Below are 25,105 nucleotides of genomic sequence, written 5' to 3' on the forward strand. Positions count from 1 at the left end.
GATTCCAAACCAATGGTTTAAATGGGTTCCAGTATTCTAAGTGAACAAATGGCGTATGAACCTATTGTTGGTCACCGGCTACCATGAGACTGCATCTCCTTACGTTACTCCATTGCCTTGTGGATCAGACCTTTAGGTTGAAGGCTCCGGATGTGGCTCCCTAAAAAACCACCTACTTGGGTTTAGGCACCCGAGCAGTATCCCATCCCTCAAACAAATCAAATGAGATTTATGTAGCGCATAGTTATCTGGTGCTGCCTCCTACCAATATTTATGTATTCAAATAAATAGATAAGTATTTTCAAATATCATTTTACGAATATTATTGCAAACTACTTATTATTTACTTATTATCAAAATATTATTTACAACAAAGTCTAAATGGAAACTGTTAACAACATCAAAAAGCAACTATACAACCTATAAGACTGAAGGCATATTACATTGGAATGTTACATAACAAATTGCATCTAAATTGATTTTAATTTTTAATCGGAGTGAAGGACTTTTACTCTCGAAAGGATTACTATTTAACCAAATGGTACTTTATGTTAACATTTTTCATCAGAATTTGTAATGACTTGACAGTAAGTAGTTTGTTATGTAGCTGGTGTTGTAGCACAATAGTTCTATTGTCTACATACTAAAAAGTCGAATGTAAAGCTCTGCATTCGATCTCTTTAATAAGATTTTATTCATAATCTATTCATGTGATGATACAATACGATGAAGACTGAAAGTGAATAAGAAAGGTAGCATTAAATTATGGATTCTAATGATTTGCTTTCGCTTTCTCCCGTTAATTTTCTTATGTCTAATGATCATTACATTCACAGAAATATTTACTTCACATTTATACATTGGTCTGTGTACATGGAATAGTTGAGATCATTTCAAATTTTTGAAGTTTGTAAAGTTTACTGATTGACTCAGTGTTTATATTACAGTCAGTGTTGATATTATGACTTGTTGATGGATGATCACATAATCTGTTACTATGATTGTTTGAATGATTAGAAACTTTGACAGATTTCAATTCATTATCAATGATTGACTGTTTATTCATACTATTTGAAAGGGATTTCGTTGAATGAATATTCTGATTTGATTCAGTTTTTAATTGTAACGCTTTCCAACAACCTTCACGTAAACCTAAATCAAGAAAGAATAATAAACATGGTAATAATAGTCCAGAGCATGCATAGGCCCACCAACGAAAATCTGCTATACGATCAACACTTAAATGAATCCAACATTTATTCATTGAATGATCTGATAAATTAAGATCATTATTCATAATAGATGAAATGGATTGAATAGAAGATAAAGGATAATTTGTAGAGATTGATGAAGTCCCATAAGAATGCATCATTTGATGATATAGAGATTTCGGTATATTCATTGGTTGACATAAAGCATATGCTAATGTCACTAATATATATGGAGACCATGTACCAACTGCAATAATACAACTAACTAAATTAATTGCTACCACTAATTGTTCACCTTGATATGCAGTCAACCATAAATTTGTCTTGAACATATCGTTTCCATTCTTCTCATTAGATAATATTTGACTTTGATGAAATGGTGCTTGTTGTTGATAACTTGGTTTTAAACTATGTGATCTCAAAAGACGATCGTTTGTTGAAGTCATTTCATTTCGACATTTAATTTGATAATCAGATTTTGATTTATGCATTCCATTTGTTACTTTAAAATCTAGTTGTGAAGTCATTGGAGAGGTATGCTGATGACGTAATAGTTGATGTTGACAGGATGGAGAAGAAGAAGATAACTCAGGGAATGATGTTGGTGACATCATTGATGATAAATAATAATGATACTGATTTAATCCAGTTGAATTCAATGGTTCATATGAATGATTAAACGACAATAACTTAACTTGTTCACCATCCAAATTAAATAAAAAAGCATTTGAAGTAATTGGTTCTTCACTGGAAGTATTCGAACCTAATTTACCTGTAAACAAACTATTAATATTATGATTATTATCTGATATAGAATTCATTGTTATTGTATTACTATTAGTAGTTATTGAAGTGGAATATAAATGTTTTTCAGAATTTCTTTCCATTTCTGTGTTAGAATTATTTACCAAACTAGAAATTTGATTTCGTACAGTTTGATCACCATTCTCTGAGATACCAATATTAGATATACGGCTTATAGAATTGGTCATTGTAATTCGACCATGTGTAGGACATTCAAACATTGAAATTGACGTTGAGACTGTTGTTTGTAAATCACTTAAATGACTCGTAGATAAATAACTAGTTGATAAACGAGTTGGTGATATGGATGATTGATTTAATTGTATTCGATCAATCGATCCATTGTTACTAAGTAATAATGTTTCATTTGTATAAGCTGGATTTAACTGATAAGAATTTGTCATTATTGATAATTGTCTATATTGAGGATTTTGTAACAATATTCTATTCGACATTGTTCCATCAAAGATTGAATGAATGTTATTCACTAATCCAGTATCCTTTTCTCTCCAAACGAATTGAGTATTTTGTCTTTTGAAATGATTTGCTTCGTGTTTTGGAATGACTGAATCTTGTGAACACATTCCTTCATTGTATTCTCTAGTATTATTATTACTAGTACTATTATTGTTTCTAGGATAACGTACATTTAATAAAGCATTCAACATTTCTGGTGAATGATTACGTAATCTATGTAAACCGTATAATTGTAATATAATTAATATTAAACATGTAATTAATGGTAAAGCATATGCAATTACAGTACGTATTATTAAAAAATTTGGATCTAATAATAGACAAACTGTATTCCATTCAGAATTTGTTTGTTTATCATTTATAGGATCTTTATTCAACATAGAATAATGTTGATATGAATTGACATGATAGGATGTAACTGATGATAATGATGATGATGATGTTTCCATTGTACCAGGGTATAATTTAACATGACGACGATCACTTAATGCTATTTGACCAATGGATTGTATACAAGCCATAAACCATGGTGAACCTATTTTTAACCATAATGCTGGTCTTCTATGTGATGAGGATAAATAAAATATTGGATTCTTTAATCGTAAATATGTATCTAAACTTGAAAAGAATGTTTGTAAAAATGTCAAATTACAAAATAAAGTATCTAAATAGATTGAATATAAACAGAAAATATGAACATATGAATGAACTTGTGAAGTACCTGAAAGAGAAAATTAAAAAGAAAAGAAAAGAAAGAAGAGAATAGAGAAAAAGATTAATGATAAACTATACCACAATTTATTACTTAAAGTACTTTATGAAATTGAGATCTACAGATAAAATAGAATGATTGCGAGAGGGTAATAATATACTGTGGTGGTCGGTATTCAATATAATCCTTAATACGTCGTGTACAGTTCGTCTTGATAACCGTCATTAGATAACACCCAAACGATATATTAATTAGAAGGCGAATACGAAGTATTGATTATGTTTATATTCAAAATTACAGATGCATTAAACAAGCATGAAAGAGTTGTGCCGAAAAGCAAGAATGCAAGCGAGCGAGTGAGTCAGCGAATATGAGTACGAGTAAGCGAGTACAATTGAGCGAGAGAGAGACAGAGCAATGGACATGAATAACATGAACATATGTATATATATACGCAGTGGAATGAGTGAATCATCGTATCAATTAAGCGGTTAAGTAGTAAGCCTAGCAGAGTGAATAAATGCGTCGGCAGTAAGCAATGCTCAAGCATACATGTTTATACATTCGCAACAGTAATAAGGATACAATGATGTAGATAAATTGTTGTTGTACGGATGACCCAGTTCGTTATTAAGTTAACAAAATTAATTTCAACAGTTGACATCATGAGTCATTTGAAGCTAGACCACCATGGAAAACCTGGAAGCACTGGACGGCCGTTTCGTCCTATTGTGGGACTCCTCAGAAGTGCGCATTCACGACCTCGCTTCGTGGCATTCGGACTCAGGACCTATCAGTTTTGCGCCAGGCGCTTAACCAATGAGACCTGTGGTGGTCGGTATTCGATGTATTCCTTAACTTCGTATACAATTCGTCTTGATAACCGTCCTATTTAACCCCAACGGTATATTATTCAGAAGGCGAGTACGAAGCGTTGATTACGTTTATTTCGAGACCACACACACAGATGTCCAAAATTACAGATGCATTAAACGAGCATTAAGAGTTGTGCCGAACGGCAAACAGGCAAGCGAGCGACTGAGCGAATATAAGCAATCGAGTACAATCAAGCGAGCGAGAAAGCAGAGTCAGAGTCAGCCATATGAATAACATGGACATATATATAGCATGTGAAATTAATGAGTAATCGAATCAAATAAGCGGTTAGTAGTGAGACTAGCAGAGTGAATAAATGCGTAGGCCGTAAGCAATATTCAAGCATGCGTATTTCATACAAGCACAAAATAATAATAAGGGTACAATAAATTGTTATAGTGCGGATGGCTTTGTCCGCTAAATAAGTTAGCAAAAGGGCTTAACTGAGTTAAATGAGAATAAACCCATTTGCACGTGAGTCGCTATAATAGCTCCCCCCTGCAAACAAAGACATATGGAAAATGTCTGTGTTTGCACAGAAAAATAGTAAACTGAATAGGGTAGTTTGAATTGTTTGAAAAAAATGGCTTATACAAAATTAAGATGAAGTTAGTGTGTGCTGTACATTTGGTTTGTGCCCGTCCGTGAGGTTACATAAAATAATAGCAAGAAATAGAAGGAATGCGGTATTGTCTTTACATTTTAAACAAAAATTATACGCATAAGTGTAAGGGTACATAAGATACGTTGAGTTTTATAGCGTATAACATGAGCTTAATAATGCATGTGTATACAATGAGGTAGAAGTTATAATTAATATTTAAAATAGTAGATCATTAATAAAAAATCGTAGCAACATATTGTTGGGGCCATCTTACTCTGCGGCCGGATCTTGTTGTTATCGGAGTCTTGTCTTTTTGTTGCGTTAACGTCGTTGACTCTTGCGACTTGTGTTTCGCTGGTGTGACCATCTTAGATGAGTCTGTACTTGTTGATTGATTATCGCTATCGATGAAAGCTGGCTTTACTCGATCGATGCTAATTACATCTGTCTTCCCAGCTTTTTCTATGGTAACCGTTTTATTTGTCCTCTCTATCACTTTAAATGGGCCGTCGTAACTCGGTTGAAGAGGTGGTTGTATTTTATCTCTTCTGATGAATACGTGAGTGCTGTTATGTAGTTCCTGTGGTATGAATACTCGTCGTTGTTGTGGTCTGGGAGGTATTATTTTTAAATCGCTCATGTGCTTTCTCAGGCGTTGCACATAGCCGGTTACATCAGTCGGGACACTTTTACTTGAAGTGAAAAATTCTCCGGGTAACCGTAGAGTAGTTCCGTAAACTAACTCGGCTGGACAACATCCCATGTCTTGTTTAATTGTTGCTCTTAGAGCTAACATTACTAGAGGAAGTTTATTAGACCAATCGTTGTTAACGATGACGGCTGTAAGGGACGCTTTTAATTGCCTATGTAGGCGTTCGACCATTCCGTTTGCCATTGGATGGTACGATGTCGTTCGGATTCGTTTAATACCGAGGAGTTCTGTAAGCTGCTGAAAGAGTCGACTTTCGAATTGTGCTCCTCTATCAGTTGTGATAATCGTTGGTGCACCGTAGTAAGAAATCCAATTTTCAACTAGGGTTTTAGCTACCGTTTCAGCTGAGGTGTCTTTTATCGGTACTGCTACCGGCCATCGTGTAAACCTGTCGACGCATGTAAAGATATTGTTGTATCCATTTGAAACGGGCAGTGGTCCTACAATATCGATGTGTATATGTTCAAATCTAGTGTCTGGGTGCGAAAACGGACCTACTGCAGAGCTAGTATGACGATGTACCTTAACTTTTTGGCACTTCATGCATGCTTGTGTCCAATTACGTACATCGTGATTCATGTTTGTCCATACGAATCGTTCACTAATCAGCTTTATCGTGGCTTTTATTACTGGGTGCGACATGTTGTGCATGCTTTCGAATATTTTGTGTCGCAACGTTTTCGGGATAAATGGTCGCGGTCGGCCTGTTGATGTATCGCAAATTACTTTCGTGTTACCAAACCGCACCTCTTCGAGTACTAATGATGTTGAACCACCGGATCTGAGTTTATTTAACTCGATGTCTCTCTCCTGCAACTTTGCTAGACCGTTATAATCAATTCCACTTGCCATAAGTGTGCTTATCGTTGCTCGTGACAATGCGTCGGCCACATCGTTTTCTTGTCCTTTAACGTACTGTACGTCGGACGTGAACTGTGAAATGAACTCTAATTGTCGGATCTCTCTAGGGGAATAATTGTCTTGTTTTGCACTTAACGCTTTCGTTAGTGGTTTATGGTCTGTATAGACGGTAAAATTTATGCCTTCGACCATATGACGGAAGTGTTTTATTGCTAAGTAGATTGCTAATAATTCTCTTCCAAACGTACTATATCTCGTTTGGGTAGGATTTAATCTTTTCGAGAAAAATGAAAGTGGTTCCCATACACCGTTTACTAACTGCTGTAAAACGGCTCCTACTGCTAAGTTCGATGCGTCTGTCATGACGGCTAATGGTGCTTCGTTCTTTCGTCGTACCAACATCATCTTCTCGTTTAGCGCTCGCTTAGCGTTCTCAAAAGCCTGTATAGCATCCGCTGAAAGACGGAATGTTCGAGTATGTCCTCGCAAGGCGTCCGTCAATGGCTGTAATATTGCTGCGCAGTTTGGGATAAATCGTCTATAATAGTTTATTAGCCCCAAGAATCTTCGTAATTTTCTTTGTGAATCGGGCAACGGATAATTACGAATAGCAGCAACTTCTGTCGGAACTGGCATGATACCATGTGAATTTATCATATGACCTAGGAATTGCAATGATTCCTTTCCAAATTCACACTTTTCCACGTTAATAGTGACGCCATGTTCTTGAAGTTTCGTAAACAACTGTCGTAGATGTTGTAGATGTTCTTCCCTGGTAGAGCTAGCTACTAGTATATCATCGATATATGCGTGAACTCCTGTCAAACCCCTGACGACCTGATCGATGAATCTTTGGAAGGTTTGGGCTGCATTAGTTAATCCGAAGGGCATTCGCAAAAACTCGAATAACCCAAATGGAGTAGTTATAGCCGTTTTAGATATATCTTCTGCCGCTACGGGAATATGGTAATAAGCTCGAACGAGATCGATTTTCGAAAATATCGTGGCACCTTCCATATTGGTAGTAATGTCGTGGATATGTGGTATCGGATATCTGTCTGCTATCGTTTGCTTGTTAAGGGCTCTATAGTCTCCGCATGGCCTGATTTCCCCATTCTTCTTCGAAACCATATGCAATGGGGACGCCCAGGGACTATTAGAAGGTCTTATGATACCAAGCTTCGTCAACTTTTCGAACTCTCGTTTCGCGACATTCAACCTTTTCGGGTCTAGCCTTCGTGGTCTTGATTTAGTCGGTGGACCTTTCGTTATAATATGGTGCTGTACCGTATGTTTAAGATCTCTGTTATCGTATGATACCTTCGTCAGATCGGCATACTCGTTTAGAAGCGATCTATATGGCTCGCTTTTGTCTTTTGACACTACTAAATTCATGGATGCGTGATCAGTCGTCACTCCTCTTATCACTACTGAATGGTCGCCGTTCACGAGCCGGTTTCGTCGGGTATCCACTAGTAGGTCGAAATTCTTTAAGAAATCAATACCAATTATAGGTACGGATACATCTGCGATAATGAATTCCCAGCGGAATGAGGTAGTACGACCAAAATTCAGGGTTACTTTTCGCTTGCCATATGTTTTTATATCGGATTTATTTGCTGCCTTAAGCGTTAGCGCTGTATCGATATTTCGTGTTTCGTTACTTACTGGAGGCACGACGCTTACTTCTGCTCCCGTATCCACTAAGAATTGAGCGCCTGTTACTCTATCCTGAACGTAAAATAAACGACTGTTTTTAGGAGCTGTTGTAGTTGTTGCGGCGGTTATCGACAATCAGTGTGGTCGTTTGAATTTACATGATGGTCTACAGTTTCGAGCTTTATCGCCGAAAGTTTGATGGTACCAACATATTGTAGGAGCTGAGCGTCTCCTAGAACGTGATCGACTTCTTTCCCTCGATCTACTTCGTGACCATCCTCTTTGCGTATCGCTCTGGTTTAGTTTCGTCAGTTTGTGGCATAAAACATTAATCTCCTTTTGTAATGCATCGATCCGTCCATCTACTGCGATACTATGCCTTTGCGGACTCGTTTGTTTCATTCTCTTATAAATCCTATCGGCTATTTTAGCAATGTTGTCTATATCGACATCGCTGTCCTCAACCGCAAGGATCTGCTGCACGTTCGCTGGAAGTCGTCGTAACCACAACTGATAAAATATGTTTTTATCTACTTTTCTGTCATCGATTATGCTTCTCATGTAGTTTTTTTAGTTGTGATGGAGCCCTATCTCCTATGTGCACTTGACTGAGCAGTTGTTCGATGGCTTGCCGGTCGCTTAATGAGACGGCTTTAATCACTGCCTGTTTTAATGCGTCGTATGGCTTTTCTATGTCTGGCTTGATTAAAATCTCTCGTACATTATCTGCTACTTCATCTGGAAGTAGCGAGCTCGCGTGGCCAAATTTATCTCGCTGTGTATGAACACGATTAGCTACAAAGTAATGTTCAAGTCTGATAAACCAAAGTTGAGGATGTGTGACCTTAAAAGGAGGAATAGTTACATTAATGGACCTCACGGACGGCGTTTGGGAAAGTTCTATTGTGTCGTTACTTAAAGACATATTTATAAAGATCAAAAAGTACACGAATATAATGCGAATGTCACAGAGAAAAGTGAGTCGATAAAAACAATGATAAAAACAAATGGTACAATTCATAACAAAGAACGGACTTACTAAATTGCACCAAAATATCAATTGTTTGTAAAAGATTGTTGTTTATTATGAATATTGTCGTTATGTTCTATAATGTTTGTGAGATAATGTACGTATAATCAAAATAATGAGATAATAAATCCACAGTTATAATTATAATCCAAATGATAGTTACAATTGTAATCGAGTACGTTGGATTTTAGGAATTGGATTATGTCGTTCAAGATTGTTTCGTGTTCGCGCGTCGGGATCGCCAATTATGTGGTGGTCGGTATTCGATGTATTCCTTAACTTCGTATACAATTCGTCTTGATAACCGTCCTATTTAACCCCAACGGTATATTATTCAGAAGGCGAGTACGAAGCGTTGATTACGTTTATTTCGAGACCACACACACAGATGTCCAAAATTACAGATGCATTAAACGAGCATTAAGAGTTGTGCCGAACGGCAAACAGGCAAGCGAGCGACTGAGCGAATATAAGCAATCGAGTACAATCAAGCGAGCGAGAAAGCAGAGTCAGAGTCAGCCATATGAATAACATGGACATATATATAGCATGTGAAATTAATGAGTAATCGAATCAAATAAGCGGTTAGTAGTGAGACTAGCAGAGTGAATAAATGCGTAGGCCGTAAGCAATATTCAAGCATGCGTATTTCATACAAGCACAAAATAATAATAAGGGTACAATAAATTGTTATAGTGCGGATGGCTTTGTCCGCTAAATAAGTTAGCAAAAGGGCTTAACTGAGTTAAATGAGAATAAACCCATTTGCACGTGAGTCGCTACAGACCACTGAGCCGGCTGTCATCCAACGGTGTTAATGTCTAACTTCAACTAACCCACGAAATCGATCTCAACTGTTGAATTTACTACAATCTCCGCAAAACCCCTTCTGATATTAACAAAATTACTTAACCGAATTAAATGTGAACAAACTCAATTGCATGTAAGTTACTAAAACTGTTCACAATATCAAACATCTGATATAAAACAAACTGAACTTAGGTATTGTGTCAATTAGTTAAATGATCACAATCGGATTAGATCTTTGGAGTCTGATCAACCATAACGTAGAACAATTGTATATGACTTAGGGTACTTTATAATGATGAATGATCAATATGATTGACATTTATACTTTTGTAAGAGATAACAAGGGATTTGTGATTGCGTTTTTTTTGGTTTAATGATGTACTTCGCTTATATTTTGAATGGAAATGAATGAAATTATATCTAACAATCACTTTATAAGCATATGTGTCCTATCATGTTCAGTGAACAAACTATTGTCAAGCTACAAGTTTTTATTCTACAATATTTGATGTTATCTGATTTAAAATATTCGCTATTTGATGTTACATATCTAGAAGATTTCCGTTTCTATTGTTAAATACAGTCGTGAAAGCTCTTAAAAGTCTGACTTGATGAAGTACTCACCCTATGCACAACATTTATCAATAGTGGTAACATTCAAAGTTAGAGCAGTGCTGTTTTCAATCACATGTTTAATGTTCTTCTGATATGGGAAAAGGATAGAATTTCATGACTAACAAGTTGGATAGATCATTCCGCGTAGTTAAGAGTTCATAATATACATATAGATAAGTATATGCACATACATATATAATTCAGTTTATTCCTTAATATATACCATAAGATACTAATTACTACTCGTTGACTAATTGGTCAAGAAGATAATCGTCAAAAGTAGATTACATAACCAAGTACATTCAATTGATGTTAAACAACACCTTCTGTACACATTTCTAACATACTATTTTACAAGAAATATGTCAGTGGATTTCATTCTTATAATATTTATTCACGATTGACATTGTATGGAAACCTTACACAATCACTAAACATAACTGTACTAATCAAAGTGTACTCATCACAATTGATTGATCACTGGGTGGTGATCAATGTCATGCTTGTCTAGTCTTTATTTAGTGCAGATCGAATGCTATCGATCATGTTGCAATGTGGCCACCAGTCTAGGTGACTCAACACTGTGGGTACTATGTATTGAGATTTAGATGGTGGTTGGAGGTAGTCAACAGGATCGATAGAATTCGATCTGCACTAATAAGGACTAGACAAGCATGACATTGATCACCACCCAGTGATCAATCAATTGTGATTACATCTCAGTCCTACAGGAGGTTAGTCACCACTCAGATAGCTCAGTGGTAACGTCTCTGACTGTGAAGCTGGGTGACACGAGATCGAATCCGCCAGGGAGCACCAGTTCCCTCAAGATTACAGGTACAACACTCTGACGAGTGCCAAGTAGCACGAAACCCGGGTCCAGGGTTTCCTGTTGACTACCTCCAACCACCATCTAAATAGTGTACTCATTAATAAATCACATTTAGATGGATGTTGTCAGTTCTGTTGACAAAATTCTAATAGGTCACTTTTTTTAAAAATTGGTTCTGATGATTCAGATCCATGTCACTCAATATCACAATAGATCATGTCATATCTGAGATGTTCTGGTAGCGACTGTTTTTATATATGTAATAAATTGGTTGAATTTCATTCATAATCTTACAAAACAAAACAGTCATAAGTAAATGGAGGCGAACAAGAGTTGTTTCTATGATAGTACAGCGAATTAGATGTTCATTCACTTATAGATTTGTCCCTTGATACTTGAAAATAATCTCTATGTAGACCTATTAAATCAAAATTACACATTGATGTAGTATACATAGAACTTTACAAATAACATTTCGATTGATATTCTCTGTCAAATCTCTTGGATATTGATTTGGAAAGTAGACAATCAGTTCTGTTCATCAGAAAGTGTTTCCTTTCTCTTTTAGACAAAAAAAACGAAAGAAAATGTCTGATGATTTATCATTTCAATCTATCGATCGATTCGTTTGAACAATATTCTTTATGACATAATCACTAGGATGTGTATTTGAAGTAAAACAAAAACTAAAGAAAAACACATGAAGGAATGAATACTCTATTGTTGGTATAGTGGTTGTGAAGATTGTTAAGTTTTTGATTGAGATAATGAACCGATTGATGCTAGATCACTACTGAACACCTGGAAGCACTGGACGGCCGTTTCGTCCTATTGTGGGACTCCTCAGCGGTGAGCATCCACGATCCCGCTCGCTAGATTCGAACCGAGGGCCTTGCGCGACCATCGCGCAATTTCGTGGATTGGTTGAGGTTAGACATTAACACCATTGGATGCCGGCTCAGTGGTTCAGTGGGTTAAGCGTTCGCGCGCGAGACTGAAGGCCCTGGGTTGAAATCCTGCGATCGGGATCGTGGATGCTCACCGTTGACGAGTCCCACAATAGGACGAAACGGCCGTCCAGTGCTTGCAGGTTTTCAATGATGGTCTAACATCAATCGGTTCATGATTTCAATCAAAAATACTCTATTGATTGATCATGTAATTAGTTAAAGTATACTGGATATAAACAAAAGGATATTACATGCGTGATTTTAAACTTGTAATTCTTTTCATATGAGATATAAATGTCAATATGATTAACATCGGTGTTGGTGTCGTTTTTACGGTTGGAAATATTCACTGAAAAATCCTCATAATCGAGTTCTTTCTCGATGTCTTTTATAGAAATCTAATATAAGTTCCATTGAAATGCATAAGAAAACAAGACTATACATCTGTGAGAATTCTTCATTTTGTAAGTGATCTTCATCATAAATAAGCATCTGCTCTGTTTGAATTAGAATAGTATTTGTAGGTGATCAGTCAGTTACAATATAGTACCAGGCACATGTATGCATCGGTTCAATTTGTCACACCTCATAGAAGGACTAACTTACATGGTAGTAATATATGAAAGAACGATTATGTATAAAGATATGATAGAGGAAGGAAGGAAGGAAGGATTAGTTCATAGAAAGAAAGATATAAAGTAAATTTAATTTCACGGTTTAAGGAAAGACAACGTGTGTATACACCTACGTGACTGTGATGGAATTTGTAGGTAGTACAGGTAAGTGACTAAAGTTTTAAATATATCATTCAACGTTTTATCAACGAAGTAGTCTGAAGTTATGATTGACCTTACAAAGTGTCAGTGACTTGAATTTCCCCTCCCTTTATGATAGTGTGTGATGGTAAGATGGTACATACATAAATGTTAGCATTATTGACAATATTTTAACATTAGATAAATGTAACATAAATAATTGAACAACCCTTCATTTACATTTAAATGGCGTATTCGTACTAACAACATTTCATTATTGTCCCATTGATATTCTTTCTGTATCTTAATGGATTTGATAAAAGATGGGTTTGTTAGTGATCCAATTCAAGACCTTCAACTCTCCTAATGAATGTCTAACCAGTAGAAGTCCTAGTGTGAATTTATGACTAGTGGAGTTCATAGGTGTTGATTATTTATTTATTTGAACACATAAATATTGGTACAAAAGGGCACCAAATATGTGTGCGCCATACAAAACAATGAGAATGGGAAGACAAAAAAGGAAGGTAGGGAGCGTAAAAGAAAAAAAGAAGAACAATAACGATCAGATTAGTGTAAGTGTTATGTCTCGATAAGAATAATGAATAGTAACCTTTGGGATCCATTTATGGATCAATACTATTCGTATATTGTTATCGTATAAGTTTTTAATAACTAAACTATATATATTCATGTCCCTCTTATTATGAGTTTTATTTTGTCCTATGAACTATTATTCTACGATTTACCATTCTTGAATCATGCCCTGTTTATTAATTACTACTTCCCACACTCACAGCCACTTCTGGCTAATTCTTGTACAAATGTTGTTTCCTATTTTATGGTACAATATGGTCTGTCTGGTTGATATATAAACCGAGTATGTTTGAAATATAAGGATTCATATTGCAGAGGCTGAAATTGGTGTTCTGGACTTAACTGGCTGGGCTAAGCAAGAAGCAGGACCAATCAAAACTCTTGACTGCTCGTACGTGCATTATGCGTCATTAGTCCGGTGGATAAATCACCGTTTTTTATTCGGCGGTATCATTACGTTATACATTTATAGAACACAAGACCAAAGTTATAACACATATAATATGCTAGATTTTCTGTAAATAATCAAATCTTGGAGTAAAGCGTTTTCTTCCATACTTCACGCTTTTTCTCTCGTGCTCAAATTGTTTTGTAAATTTAGCCTGAAGTTTACTAAAAGAGTTTAGGAAACCAGATCGAGTATTGTTGGGGACGTTAGATCCCCAAAACTCATATTTTGTAATTTTATCTTTGTGGAGCTTGTATGCAGATGTATGCTTGGGCATTTCTTACCACCCACGCACATAGTCGATTGACGAACTTATCGATTAAACGTTTAAAAACTTCCATGACAATATCGATTTTGTATAAATACACTTGATTTGTGTGTTTGATGGACCTGGTATCTTCTGGTTGTCTGTAGAATACACTTTTCTACATCTTACCAAGACCTCTGGATCGAGTTAGCTGAGTCGGGGACAACGGATCAGTATAGCCTATCGAGTCTCTGCATCCTTGATTCTTCGTTCCGTTCCGAGTAAGACGAATTAGTAGTAGCATTCAAGTTTAATGAACATAACAAGTATTCAATTAGAAGATTTATCAATAACTGAATGCCTTGAAAATAAATTAAAAAATGGATCATTGTGTGTATTATTAGAATTGATGAATCTAGTTACAATCTTTTCATAGCAACAAATGAACTAAAATATAACAAATCGAATATTCATGGTTTATTGATTATCTTGAAAGACTTGGAAATGTCAACACCAAATGAACTGTTAAGTGAAAACATACTGGTTGTTAAGGGAAAATGCAAACACACACACATGAATCCGTATTATTATTCTACGTTAGTTGTTTTTACATTAGACAAAACTAGAAAGATAAGAACAAGATATAACTAACGTATTTCTTTGTCAAATCGATTGTAACACATTCATTATCAAATATTCACTGTCAATAATATGAGGGAAAATATGAATTAATCATATCTGAACAATACTGATGTATTATGTAATGAATTATTGAATAGTCTACTGGGGGGATGGGTATAAATGACTAAGGATGAATGATTTATGAATGAATGATTTCATGCATAAATGAAAATGATCTACGTATTGAGTCTACCATATCTGATAAAGGTAAATAGCTACCCATGTAACTTTATGAAAAGAATATTTATATATGCCAGCAATTACAGTTACATTATGAAAGTTATTAGGGATGATTGGTAATTGCGAACCCCAAATGCGCTAGTACGGCTGAGAGTGGGGAGAGTCAGCTCTCTCTCTCTCTCTCAAGTGGCCACATGCATACAACCACTGCCTTCTTGAGGCAGGGGTGTTGATTATGAAATTGAGAGGACGAAAAACGAATGTCTGGAGCTTTAACCGGGTTGGTGGTTACCGAGGATCCACCTAGGTGAGTTGTGAAACCGTGATTCCAAACCAATGATGTACATGGACTCCTGGATCCTGAGTAAACAAATGGTGTATGAAACTATTATTGGTCACCGGTTACCATGGGACTGCGTTTCCTTACGTAACCCCACTGCCTTGTGAATTAGACCTTTAGGTCAAAGGCTTCGGGTGTGGCTCCCTGAGAAAACCACCTGTTTCGGTCTGCACACACATGTAGTAACACAGACCTCATATAAATGGAATGATTTATGTGGCGCATATCTATTTGATGCCTTCTTGTATCAATGTTACTGTTCAAATAATTAAATAAATTAATAAATAAAACCAATCAACCAAATCACTCCAGTCACTTTTATACAAACTGAAGGATGAAATGATAAAAGAAGAATGGTCGATTATCATCAACAAAACGAAATATTTCAACTTTATCCAAATAACATTAAGCGAAGTGATCACTACTTTCATCTTAGTCTGAATAAATTCCAACTAGCTATCAAACTCTACAATGCATCTTAGCTAATACTGATGGATGTAGACAATTATAACTATACAGTTGACTAGTAAAGTGTTACAATGTTAAACAAAGGGAACGTAACGGAGATCAGAGAATTTTTATACACTTCAGACTCAGGCTAACCAGTAATTAAGAAGTCAGTCCAACATATAAACTACCTAGAAAATCAATGAAAGCATCACGATTGAAATCATCAAGTAAAGAGAACGCAAGAATGCTGTGGGTTTGGGCTCATGTAAAGTTATTGGTATATACGTTGCTTAAAAGTTCCATATCACCATGGAACAACTATTTATTGCCTTATAACCAGATATCGAGCTTCAGTGATTCACAATCTTGACGTTGCAAACTGATTTCAGGTATTAGTATGAGGGTTTTTTGGAGATATCTGAATGTTGCAGTTTATATCACGAAATGACCTTGGTTATATAACCATTGAAGACTGGGAGGAATTGGATAGGTGCTTCGTCCTAGCATAAAACTTTTCAACAGTTTACAACCACGACCCCTCTAAGATCAAAGCTAAGGAATTCAGATATCACGGAGAGTGCCTCATCTTTACATCACTGAATTGACATCCATAGGTATACATCACAACACTTGTGGGGTTTGTAGGCAAACTCTGTTGACGATTTTGATACTATGACAAAATAGCTGTTCAACGCTATGTGTTTTACAATGGTTTTTTATAATATGTGTACTATCGCAAACTAAACGGCCGCAGTTTGAAATCAAATGGTTATGGTTTTTCAATAGAAGTCGACAATTACTTCTTGAGATTAATCACTAATGAACACATGATATAGTGACATCAATAATGCTAAATAATCCACACAAACATCTATGCCGATAATAGCTGAACAGTGTAAAACTAATGTCATCTTTGGTTTTGGACTCTCTCTCTCATAAACACTATTTTACTAGATCCCATATATTAATCACTGAAATGAGTTGAAACGTTTAATGTTCTCTTTTTTTTCAGAACCGGTTTGACGATAACTAAGAAATAAGATGTCAAATGTAATTTCTTAAGTTGTCAAATGATCTGGAAACTCTCATTTGACTATCGTGATAGTATTAACTGTTACGAAAGATAATCTTTCATCAAGTTAATTTCATTCTGAGTATATTATTTAGTTACGTAATCAATTATTGCTTTACTGTCAGTATGATTGATCAGATCCTACCCAAATGTATATTTAAAATGTAATCTATACTATGTCATGATAACTTAACAACGATCTTAACTACACTCTTAGTAATATCATCTTTTGTCTGGCTTATTGACTGTTTCTTCATTTCTACACCACTCATTCTTTGTTCTCATTTTCTTCTCTTCGATCTTTGATCGTCTTAGCCTTCTGCCGCCAGGTATTTCAGTTTCGATTGATGGTACATGCTACTTATACCTATCGATATCAGTAGCATAAAACACATTATTATAAACTTTTATCACAAGTTGATTGATTAAATTATGTCAATGTACTATTTTCTTTTTATTTCTAGTGATGTTACGTGTTAAAAAATCTTAAGTGTTGTTAGCTAATGAGAGTTGATACAAGTGGACATTGGATTCATTGGATTATAATAATTTCTAAGTTGATCATTAATTATGATTATCTAACTGGTTTATGTGTTAAGGATTAAGTATAGAATTCATTGAAATCTATTAATTATTCAACTTGCATATTATAATCATGTAGGAGGCTAGTTGGTGCCCGAATAGCTCAATGACAATGTATTAAACTGGATGATTCATATCTGAATTCACCAAGAAACATCAATTCTTTGAGGATTGCATGTATTCTTTTGCTGACAAGTGTCAACTAACATGAAAATCACGTTCATGTTTTTTTTATCGACTACTTTCAACCAACTAATAAACAGGAAACACATAGACTATCCAGTCAAACAGTCAGTCAGCTACAACTTAAGATCAGGCACATATGTGTACCGGTCCACATTGCCATATATCATTAGCACAACAAGATGAATACCGAATTCATAAAGGTAGTCACCTCAATCATAGTAATGTATAAAAGAAAGATTGCATATAAAGATATAGTACAAGAAGAAAGAATTAGTTGGTAGGAAGAAAGATATGAAGTGATTTTAATATTACCATATAAGGGAAGACAGACAAAGTTGTTAAAGAATCAATGCTTTACGCTACATTCATTAATTTTAATTCATACAATATAAAATGTGATGCAAATGAATCATGATTGTATCACCAGTTTCAGTTTGGAAAGGACAGGAGGCTTGATGGCCTGTGTTAGTCCTGACAATGGTGGTCTCTCAGTTGATCAAACTTTCTTTTCAAAGAGTCGACGGATGGAGCTTCAACCACGTGCTGAGGTAATGAATTTCACTTGTTGATGATTCGATGGGAAGGTCGACAGTCAGCTGACAAGTAATTTGTTCTGGTCTTGTGAACTTTTTTGGAGTGTCCTCGTAAATTCTCTGTTTTGGATGTCAATGTAGTTATTTAAAAAAATTGTTTGAATATATTTTTGAATTAAAGTAGTTACATTTGCTAGTTTTAGTCAAATTTCATTTAAAATTTTCTAATATCGATAAACGTTGTTATGCTTGAAGGGGCGTGTACTACTGAAATCGATTGATATATAAGTAGTATATATCGCCAATCAAAAAATGAAATACCTGGATGCAAAAAGTTAATAAGATCAAAGAAAACAGAATGAGAACAGAAAATGATTGTTGTGTATCATATAACACGAGTCAGGAATAGGATTTGTGGCAGCAAAAGATTGAGTAGATCGAAGAGGAAAGAACGGGAACAGAAAGCAATTAGTATGAAAATGAAGGAATAATGAATTCTGAGACAATTAATGAACATTTTGTAAATGAAATATTATAGTATGGTTTTGCTATTTCACGAAGCCATATTGTATATTCCTGTATGGCTTTAAATTTTAATAACCAAGTGAATATATATTCAACGAATCACGTTACACGGGATCACCAAACACATTTCATTGACAGTACGGGGTTGTGGAGACTGTTGAGTTTTTGATTGAAATCATGAATCGATCAATGTTAGAACACCATTGTAAACCTGAAATCACTAGACGACGGTTACGTCCTAGTATGGCACATGGTCGGATGATGGCTCAGTGGTCTAGAGGTTGAGCATTTACACACGAGATCGATGGTCCTATGATCGTGAGCGCGCACTGCTGAAAAGTCTCATCCAAGAATGAATTGGCCTTCCAGTTGTTTCAGGTTTTCAACGGTTATCTAATATCAACCGATTCGTGATCTCACTCAATCAAGAACACTTTATTGACTTTGAATGATTAGACTCAAATGGCAAAATGCTTAAACATAGTATCAATGACTACTCAGAAACAGAAGACTACAAACATATCTGTGTTAAAACAGATCATTAATAACCCCCAAATAGTTCAGTAGTAGCATCTCCAACAGTTAAACTAGTTGAATTATATTCAGATTATACTTGAACTATAAGTTTTTTCTAGATTACAGATACATTTATCTGACAAGTATATAAGTCAAACAGAATGCTCATATTGATTGGTTCAATTCATCAAATACAAGAACCTAATCATATTAGGAAAATATTCTAATTCACCATGTGCTCACTAGTGACTAGCTTCGTGAGAAAATTCTCAGAGTTCTGGTGAGAAGTCGTGACCACTGGAGCTAATCCGTGTCGGATAGAAACAGGTATCTACCTCAGTAAAATGGAAGATGGTCGCGCAATTTCGTGGATTGATTGAAGTCAGACATTAACACCATTGGATGCCGGCTCAGTGGTCTAGTTTATTAAGCGCCTGACGCGTGACTGATAGGTCCTGGGTTCGAATCCCACGAGCAGGATCTTGGATGCGCACTACTGAGGGGTCCCATGCTAGGACGAAACGGCCGTCCAGTGCTTCCAGGTTTTCCATTGTGGTCTAGCTTCAATTTACTCATGATTTCAATCAAAAATTTATACAAATATTGATAGTAATTGTAGTATCATTATTACTACTGTTATTAGTATTATCATCATCCAAATCATCATCATCAGGAAAAATTACTTACCAAATAATATATTCACAATTGATGGTGGTAAATTTAATGTTACATGTAATAAAGCAGCTATTGCTTGTGATCCAATAAAAAAATAAATTATAGATACATTTTTACCATTTCCTTTTGTTTGTAATATACCACCAAGTAGAATACAATTAGTTAACCATGTTAATATAATTAATGTAATACATAAACATAATACAGTTGAATTAGTTGATTGTAATTGATAATTATTAGCATTAATAGTTGTATGAATAAGATGAGTGAATTCATGACTTTTATTCATTATTAATTAATCGTCTATTTAAATAACTAAGAATAGATAGACTTTAATATATGAACAATGGAACACTATTCAGTGAAGTCATTCAGGCTCTTCTTTACCAATGTTCTAATCTGTACTACTACTACTACTATATATGATCATAGGAGATTAAATGTTATGTGTAGATACTTTAATTCAAATGAATAATAACTATCAATGAAAAGATGATAAAAGTATGCAACATAGCAACTTCTTGATTATCGAATAATTACTTTGATTATGATTAATCCTCTTTCTTTCAATTATTCAATATTAATTTCTAATCAATATATCATTATTACGTAACGTATCCATTTGATAAGTATTATTTCATCATTGTAAATCATATATAGAGCAATAATGAAAAAAAAGTACTAATTGAAAAGCAATTTATTCACTCAATTCATTCCTTCTTTATTGACCAAATATCAAAAATAGGACTTTTTGTTATAGAGATAGTTAATGTGTTGTTGTCGTTCTCTTCATTGAGATCATAAGTGAATCATTCAATGTTAAATTATCAATAAAAATTTGGTAACATTGAACAACAGATTAATAACTAATTGAAATCTATTACATCCATTTGATATTTAACAAAATAAATAGAATTTCTAAAACTCTATTCCAATTGGTCAATTCGATACGACAGAACACTTTTTATTTTATTCTGATTGGTTGATTCAATACAACAAAGTTCTTCTTACTTTATTCTGATTGGTTGATTCAATACAACAAAGTTCTCCTTACTTTATTCTGATTGGTTGATTCGATTCAACAAATTCTTAAACCATTACACAAAGAAATTGTCAAACATAGTGTCAAGGATTCCTTTGAATTTGTTGAGAACATAAAAAGCCTATCAGTCAAGAATAATTTCATGTTATCACTTGATGTATCATCTTTATTCACTAACATTCCACTACTAGAAACAGTTGATTTTATTTGCAATGAACTAACAGAGAGACGTATAGAAACCCCGATTCCAGCAACCGCGATAAAACAGTTAATTCTTAGATGCACAATGAATGTACAATTCAGATATGACAACGAATACTATAGACAGCTAGATGGAGTTGCCATGGCATCACCATTGGGCCCTCTACTCGCTGATATTTTCCTTGCAAAGCTGGAAAACGGACCACTTAAAAGCATAATTAGCCATTTACCAACTTATTATCGCTATATAGACGATAACTTCATAGTACTAGAAAAAGAAAATGATAAGGACAATTTACTTAATACATTTAATAACGTTCATCCATCAATTAATTTTACATCAGAGGAAGAACAGAACAATAGTATATCATTTCTGGATGTACAACTAACTAGACGAGCAGATGGAACTTTAAAAAGAGGGGTAGACAGAAAGTCTGCACCAGGACAATACACTCATTTCTATAGTGCAGTTCCAATCAGATACAAAAGGAACTTGATAAAGATCTTGACACATCGGGCTAGAATGATTTGCTCTGAAGACACCATCGAACAAGAATTGAATAATATTCGGAACCTACTTAGCATGAATGGGTATCCCATGAAATTCATCGACAAACATATGATGGAGAAGAAAACAAGGACAAAGATACCCATCGTCCATAAGGAGGTACTACTCATAAAACTACAAATCATAAATGACACCATTGAAGAAATCTTGACTCAGAAACTAAGAAGAGCTGTACAAAAAACATATAATGCTGCCAGATTAAATGCAATCTTCTACAACTATCCCAAGATAAGAACAGCCAACAAAGACAGACTGCCTGAATTCGCCAAATCTATGTGTATCTATCGTTTCAACTGCTCCTGTGGAGCCAGTTATATTGGGCGTACAATTCGGCAAGTCCGTCATCGCAATACTGAACACCATCCGTCGTGGCTAAACAAAGGACAGGTGAAAGTGATTAAAAGTTCTATTCTCTCTCACTTGGTTGACACAGGTCATCAAGTCGAATTGAATAAAGTTTTTAAGGTTATCTACAATATCCCATCTAATTTGCCACATGGTTTACGAGTGCGCCTCTTGCACATTGCGGGAGCCATCGCAATCCATGTTCACAAACCTGACCTTTGCATTCAAAAGAGATTCGTACAACCACTTTCCCTGCCCTGGCCATCAGTTTAAGATTTCCTTCAAAAGAACTATTTCTCATACTTCTTCCACTTGTTTTTTTCTTTAACTTTTGTAATTTTATTTCTGCTGCTTTTGAACTTAATAACTTCTCAACATTCATCTCTTGATTCTTACGTAATTACCACCTTATTGACCATCCGTTAAAATTCTGTTCCTTCTTTGTTTCTTACATTACGCAACGTAGCAACTTCTTGATCACTTTGAAAATGAATAATCCTCTTTCTTCCAATTAATCAATGTTAAGTTTTTGGTTGAGATCATGAATCAATTGATGTTAGACCACCGTTGGAAACCTGGAAGCACTGGACGGCCGTTTCGTCCTACTATGAGACTCCTCAGCAATTGATTCATGATCTCAACCAAAAACTTAACAATCTCCACAACCCCCATACTGATAATCAATGTTAATTTAAATGCCATTATGTAATTATTACGTAACGTATCCACTCGATGAGTATTATATTATTTCGATAGAACAATGAGAAGACGGAGTTGATCTGAAAAATGTGATGTATTTGCGCTATACATTTCAAACAATCTGGTCACACATATATACTTGTCAATTCATTTTTATATAAAAATTAATAAAGGTCAAACAAATAAAAGTACAACTAAAATAACTAAGGGCGGAGAAAGAATAAGAAATTGTCGCGTTATCCTAGGCCATAGAATGACTTAAGGATTACCAAGGTAAATTCAAGGTTACGACAAATTGTTTTTGTACACCTAACGGAGGATTAGGCTTACGAATAGCCAAGACTTCAATAAACTTAAGAATTCGACCTTGACAATTTCTATACAACGTTGTATTAATGTTAATTTTTTGCCCCGTCTCAATTATGTGTTTTGCTATCGATGAACTTGGTTTTCTATCTCCCACGTTGATCGGATCATTTGACACACATTGATGTTGAAGCCATCTGGGCACATGTTCATTGACCCTTGATTGCATTATTCGATTACTCCTCCTTATGTATGTGTGTCCACACAAACATGTAAATTGGTAAATAAAATGGGATGTGACGTAATCATTAGTGCATTGTTTGGGTCTATTAGGAATCATGGCCTTAAACTTTTCAATCACTACCAACTGAGGAGCACAATACGTATTCTCAATGGCTGCTTTCAATCTCTGCCTTAAAACTATACTATTTGATTCGCCTCTATATGGTAGATTGATATAGACCTTTTTCTTTGGCACTGAATAATTTAGAGGTCTTGGCATTAACTGACTTTTGCACCTATTAATAAACTTGAGTGGATAACCATTTGCTATTAAAGTGTCAGTCAGTAACTTTTCATCTTTTTCCACCATATCAGAGGTACATATTCTTCGAGTCCTCTTAAAGAGGCACTTAACTAGACCTCTCTTGTATTGCAATGGACGAAAACTACGGAAATTTAAGTATTGTCCCGTCCACGTTGGTTTCCTGTACACGGGCCGTCTAATAGTGCCATCATCGCTTCGACTTAAGAGTATGTCTAGAAAGGCTAGTTGGCCATTACTTTCTGATTCATGTGTCATCACAATATCGTTTTGAACACCATTGAGTTTATCCAGTAATCGGTAAACATCAAAATCCTTATCACATATAATTAGGATATCATCCATATATCTTATATATAGAGTTGTCTCACCAATGAAGTCGCTCGTCATATTTTCCACATATGACATGAATACCTCAGCTAAGAGAGGTCCTAAAGGGCTACCCATAGCTACACCATCAACTTGTCGAAAATATTCACCATCAAACGTAAATTGAACATTAGCTGTACATAATAAAAGTAATTCTTTCCATGTGCCCAGATGGCTTCAAAATCAATGTGTGTCAAATGATCCGATTAACGTAGGAGGTAGAAAACCAAGTTCATCGATAGCAAAACACATAATTGAGACGGGGCAAAAAGTTAACATTAATACAACGTTGTATAGAAATTGTCAAGGTCGAATTCTTAAGTTTATTGAAGTCTTGGCTATTCGTAAGCCTAATCCTCCGTTAGGTGTACAAAAACAATTTGTCGTAACCTTGAATTTACCTTGGTAATCCTTAAGTCATTCTATGGCCTAGGATAACGCGACAATTTCTTATTCTTTCTCCGCCCTTAGTTATTTTAGTTGTACTTTTATTTGTTTGACCTTTATTAATTTTTATATAAAAATGAATTGACAAGTATATATGTGTGACCAGATTGTTTGAAATGTATAGCGCAAATACATCACATTTTTCAGATCAACTCTGTCTTCTCATTGTTCTATCGAAATTTATAAAAGGGACTAATTGCTTTATATTATATTATTATTGTAAAACATATATATATATTAGTGTAGAGCCATCACTATTGGCAAAGCGAAGAGTAGCTCTACAGGCTGACTGGACGTAACCAATTTTACCACCTTTATATCATTTGACATGAAGAAATCCATATGAAATCCATGGCAAAATAAGCATTCGCCAAACATTTGCTCACCTCTGTAACCTACTATGCAACTCCTAAATGATTGGTGACCTGCATGACCTTGAGCACGCATTGTATGAATGCAACTAAGTAATGCAGTATAATTCTAGATGTTCTAAGTAATCGTTCTATGAACGTTTGCCTCTTTCACGGGACCAGAAATTAATACAATTTAGACGATTTATTAGCAGTTTCTTGAGAGTTGCATTGTGGTGTGTGCTACTTATATTGACATAATTAGTATATGATGTTAGTCATGAACAGAAGGTC

General features: G+C 35.1%; 1 protein-coding gene across 1 annotated transcript; it reads right to left on the reverse strand.

Moving 5' to 3' along the window:
• Positions 1-853: 853 nt before the first annotated feature.
• On the reverse strand, positions 854-20,811 carry MS3_00006005 (uncharacterized protein; the record flags this gene model as incomplete). The annotated part of the gene is made up of 4 exons (XM_035729562.2): positions 19,953-20,811; positions 15,270-15,421; positions 11,224-11,284; positions 854-3,213 (listed from the first exon to the last, which is right to left on the reverse strand). The coding sequence occupies exons 1-4, from the start codon at positions 20,227-20,229 to the stop codon at positions 854-856; spliced, it is 2,850 nt and encodes a 949-aa protein (XP_035586663.1). The 5' UTR covers positions 20,230-20,811.
• Positions 20,812-25,105: the final 4,294 nt, after the last annotated feature.

This window comes from Schistosoma haematobium, chromosome 2 (genome assembly GCF_000699445.3).
Source record: "Schistosoma haematobium chromosome 2, whole genome shotgun sequence".
Taxonomy (NCBI): Eukaryota; Metazoa; Platyhelminthes; class Trematoda; order Strigeidida; family Schistosomatidae; genus Schistosoma; species Schistosoma haematobium.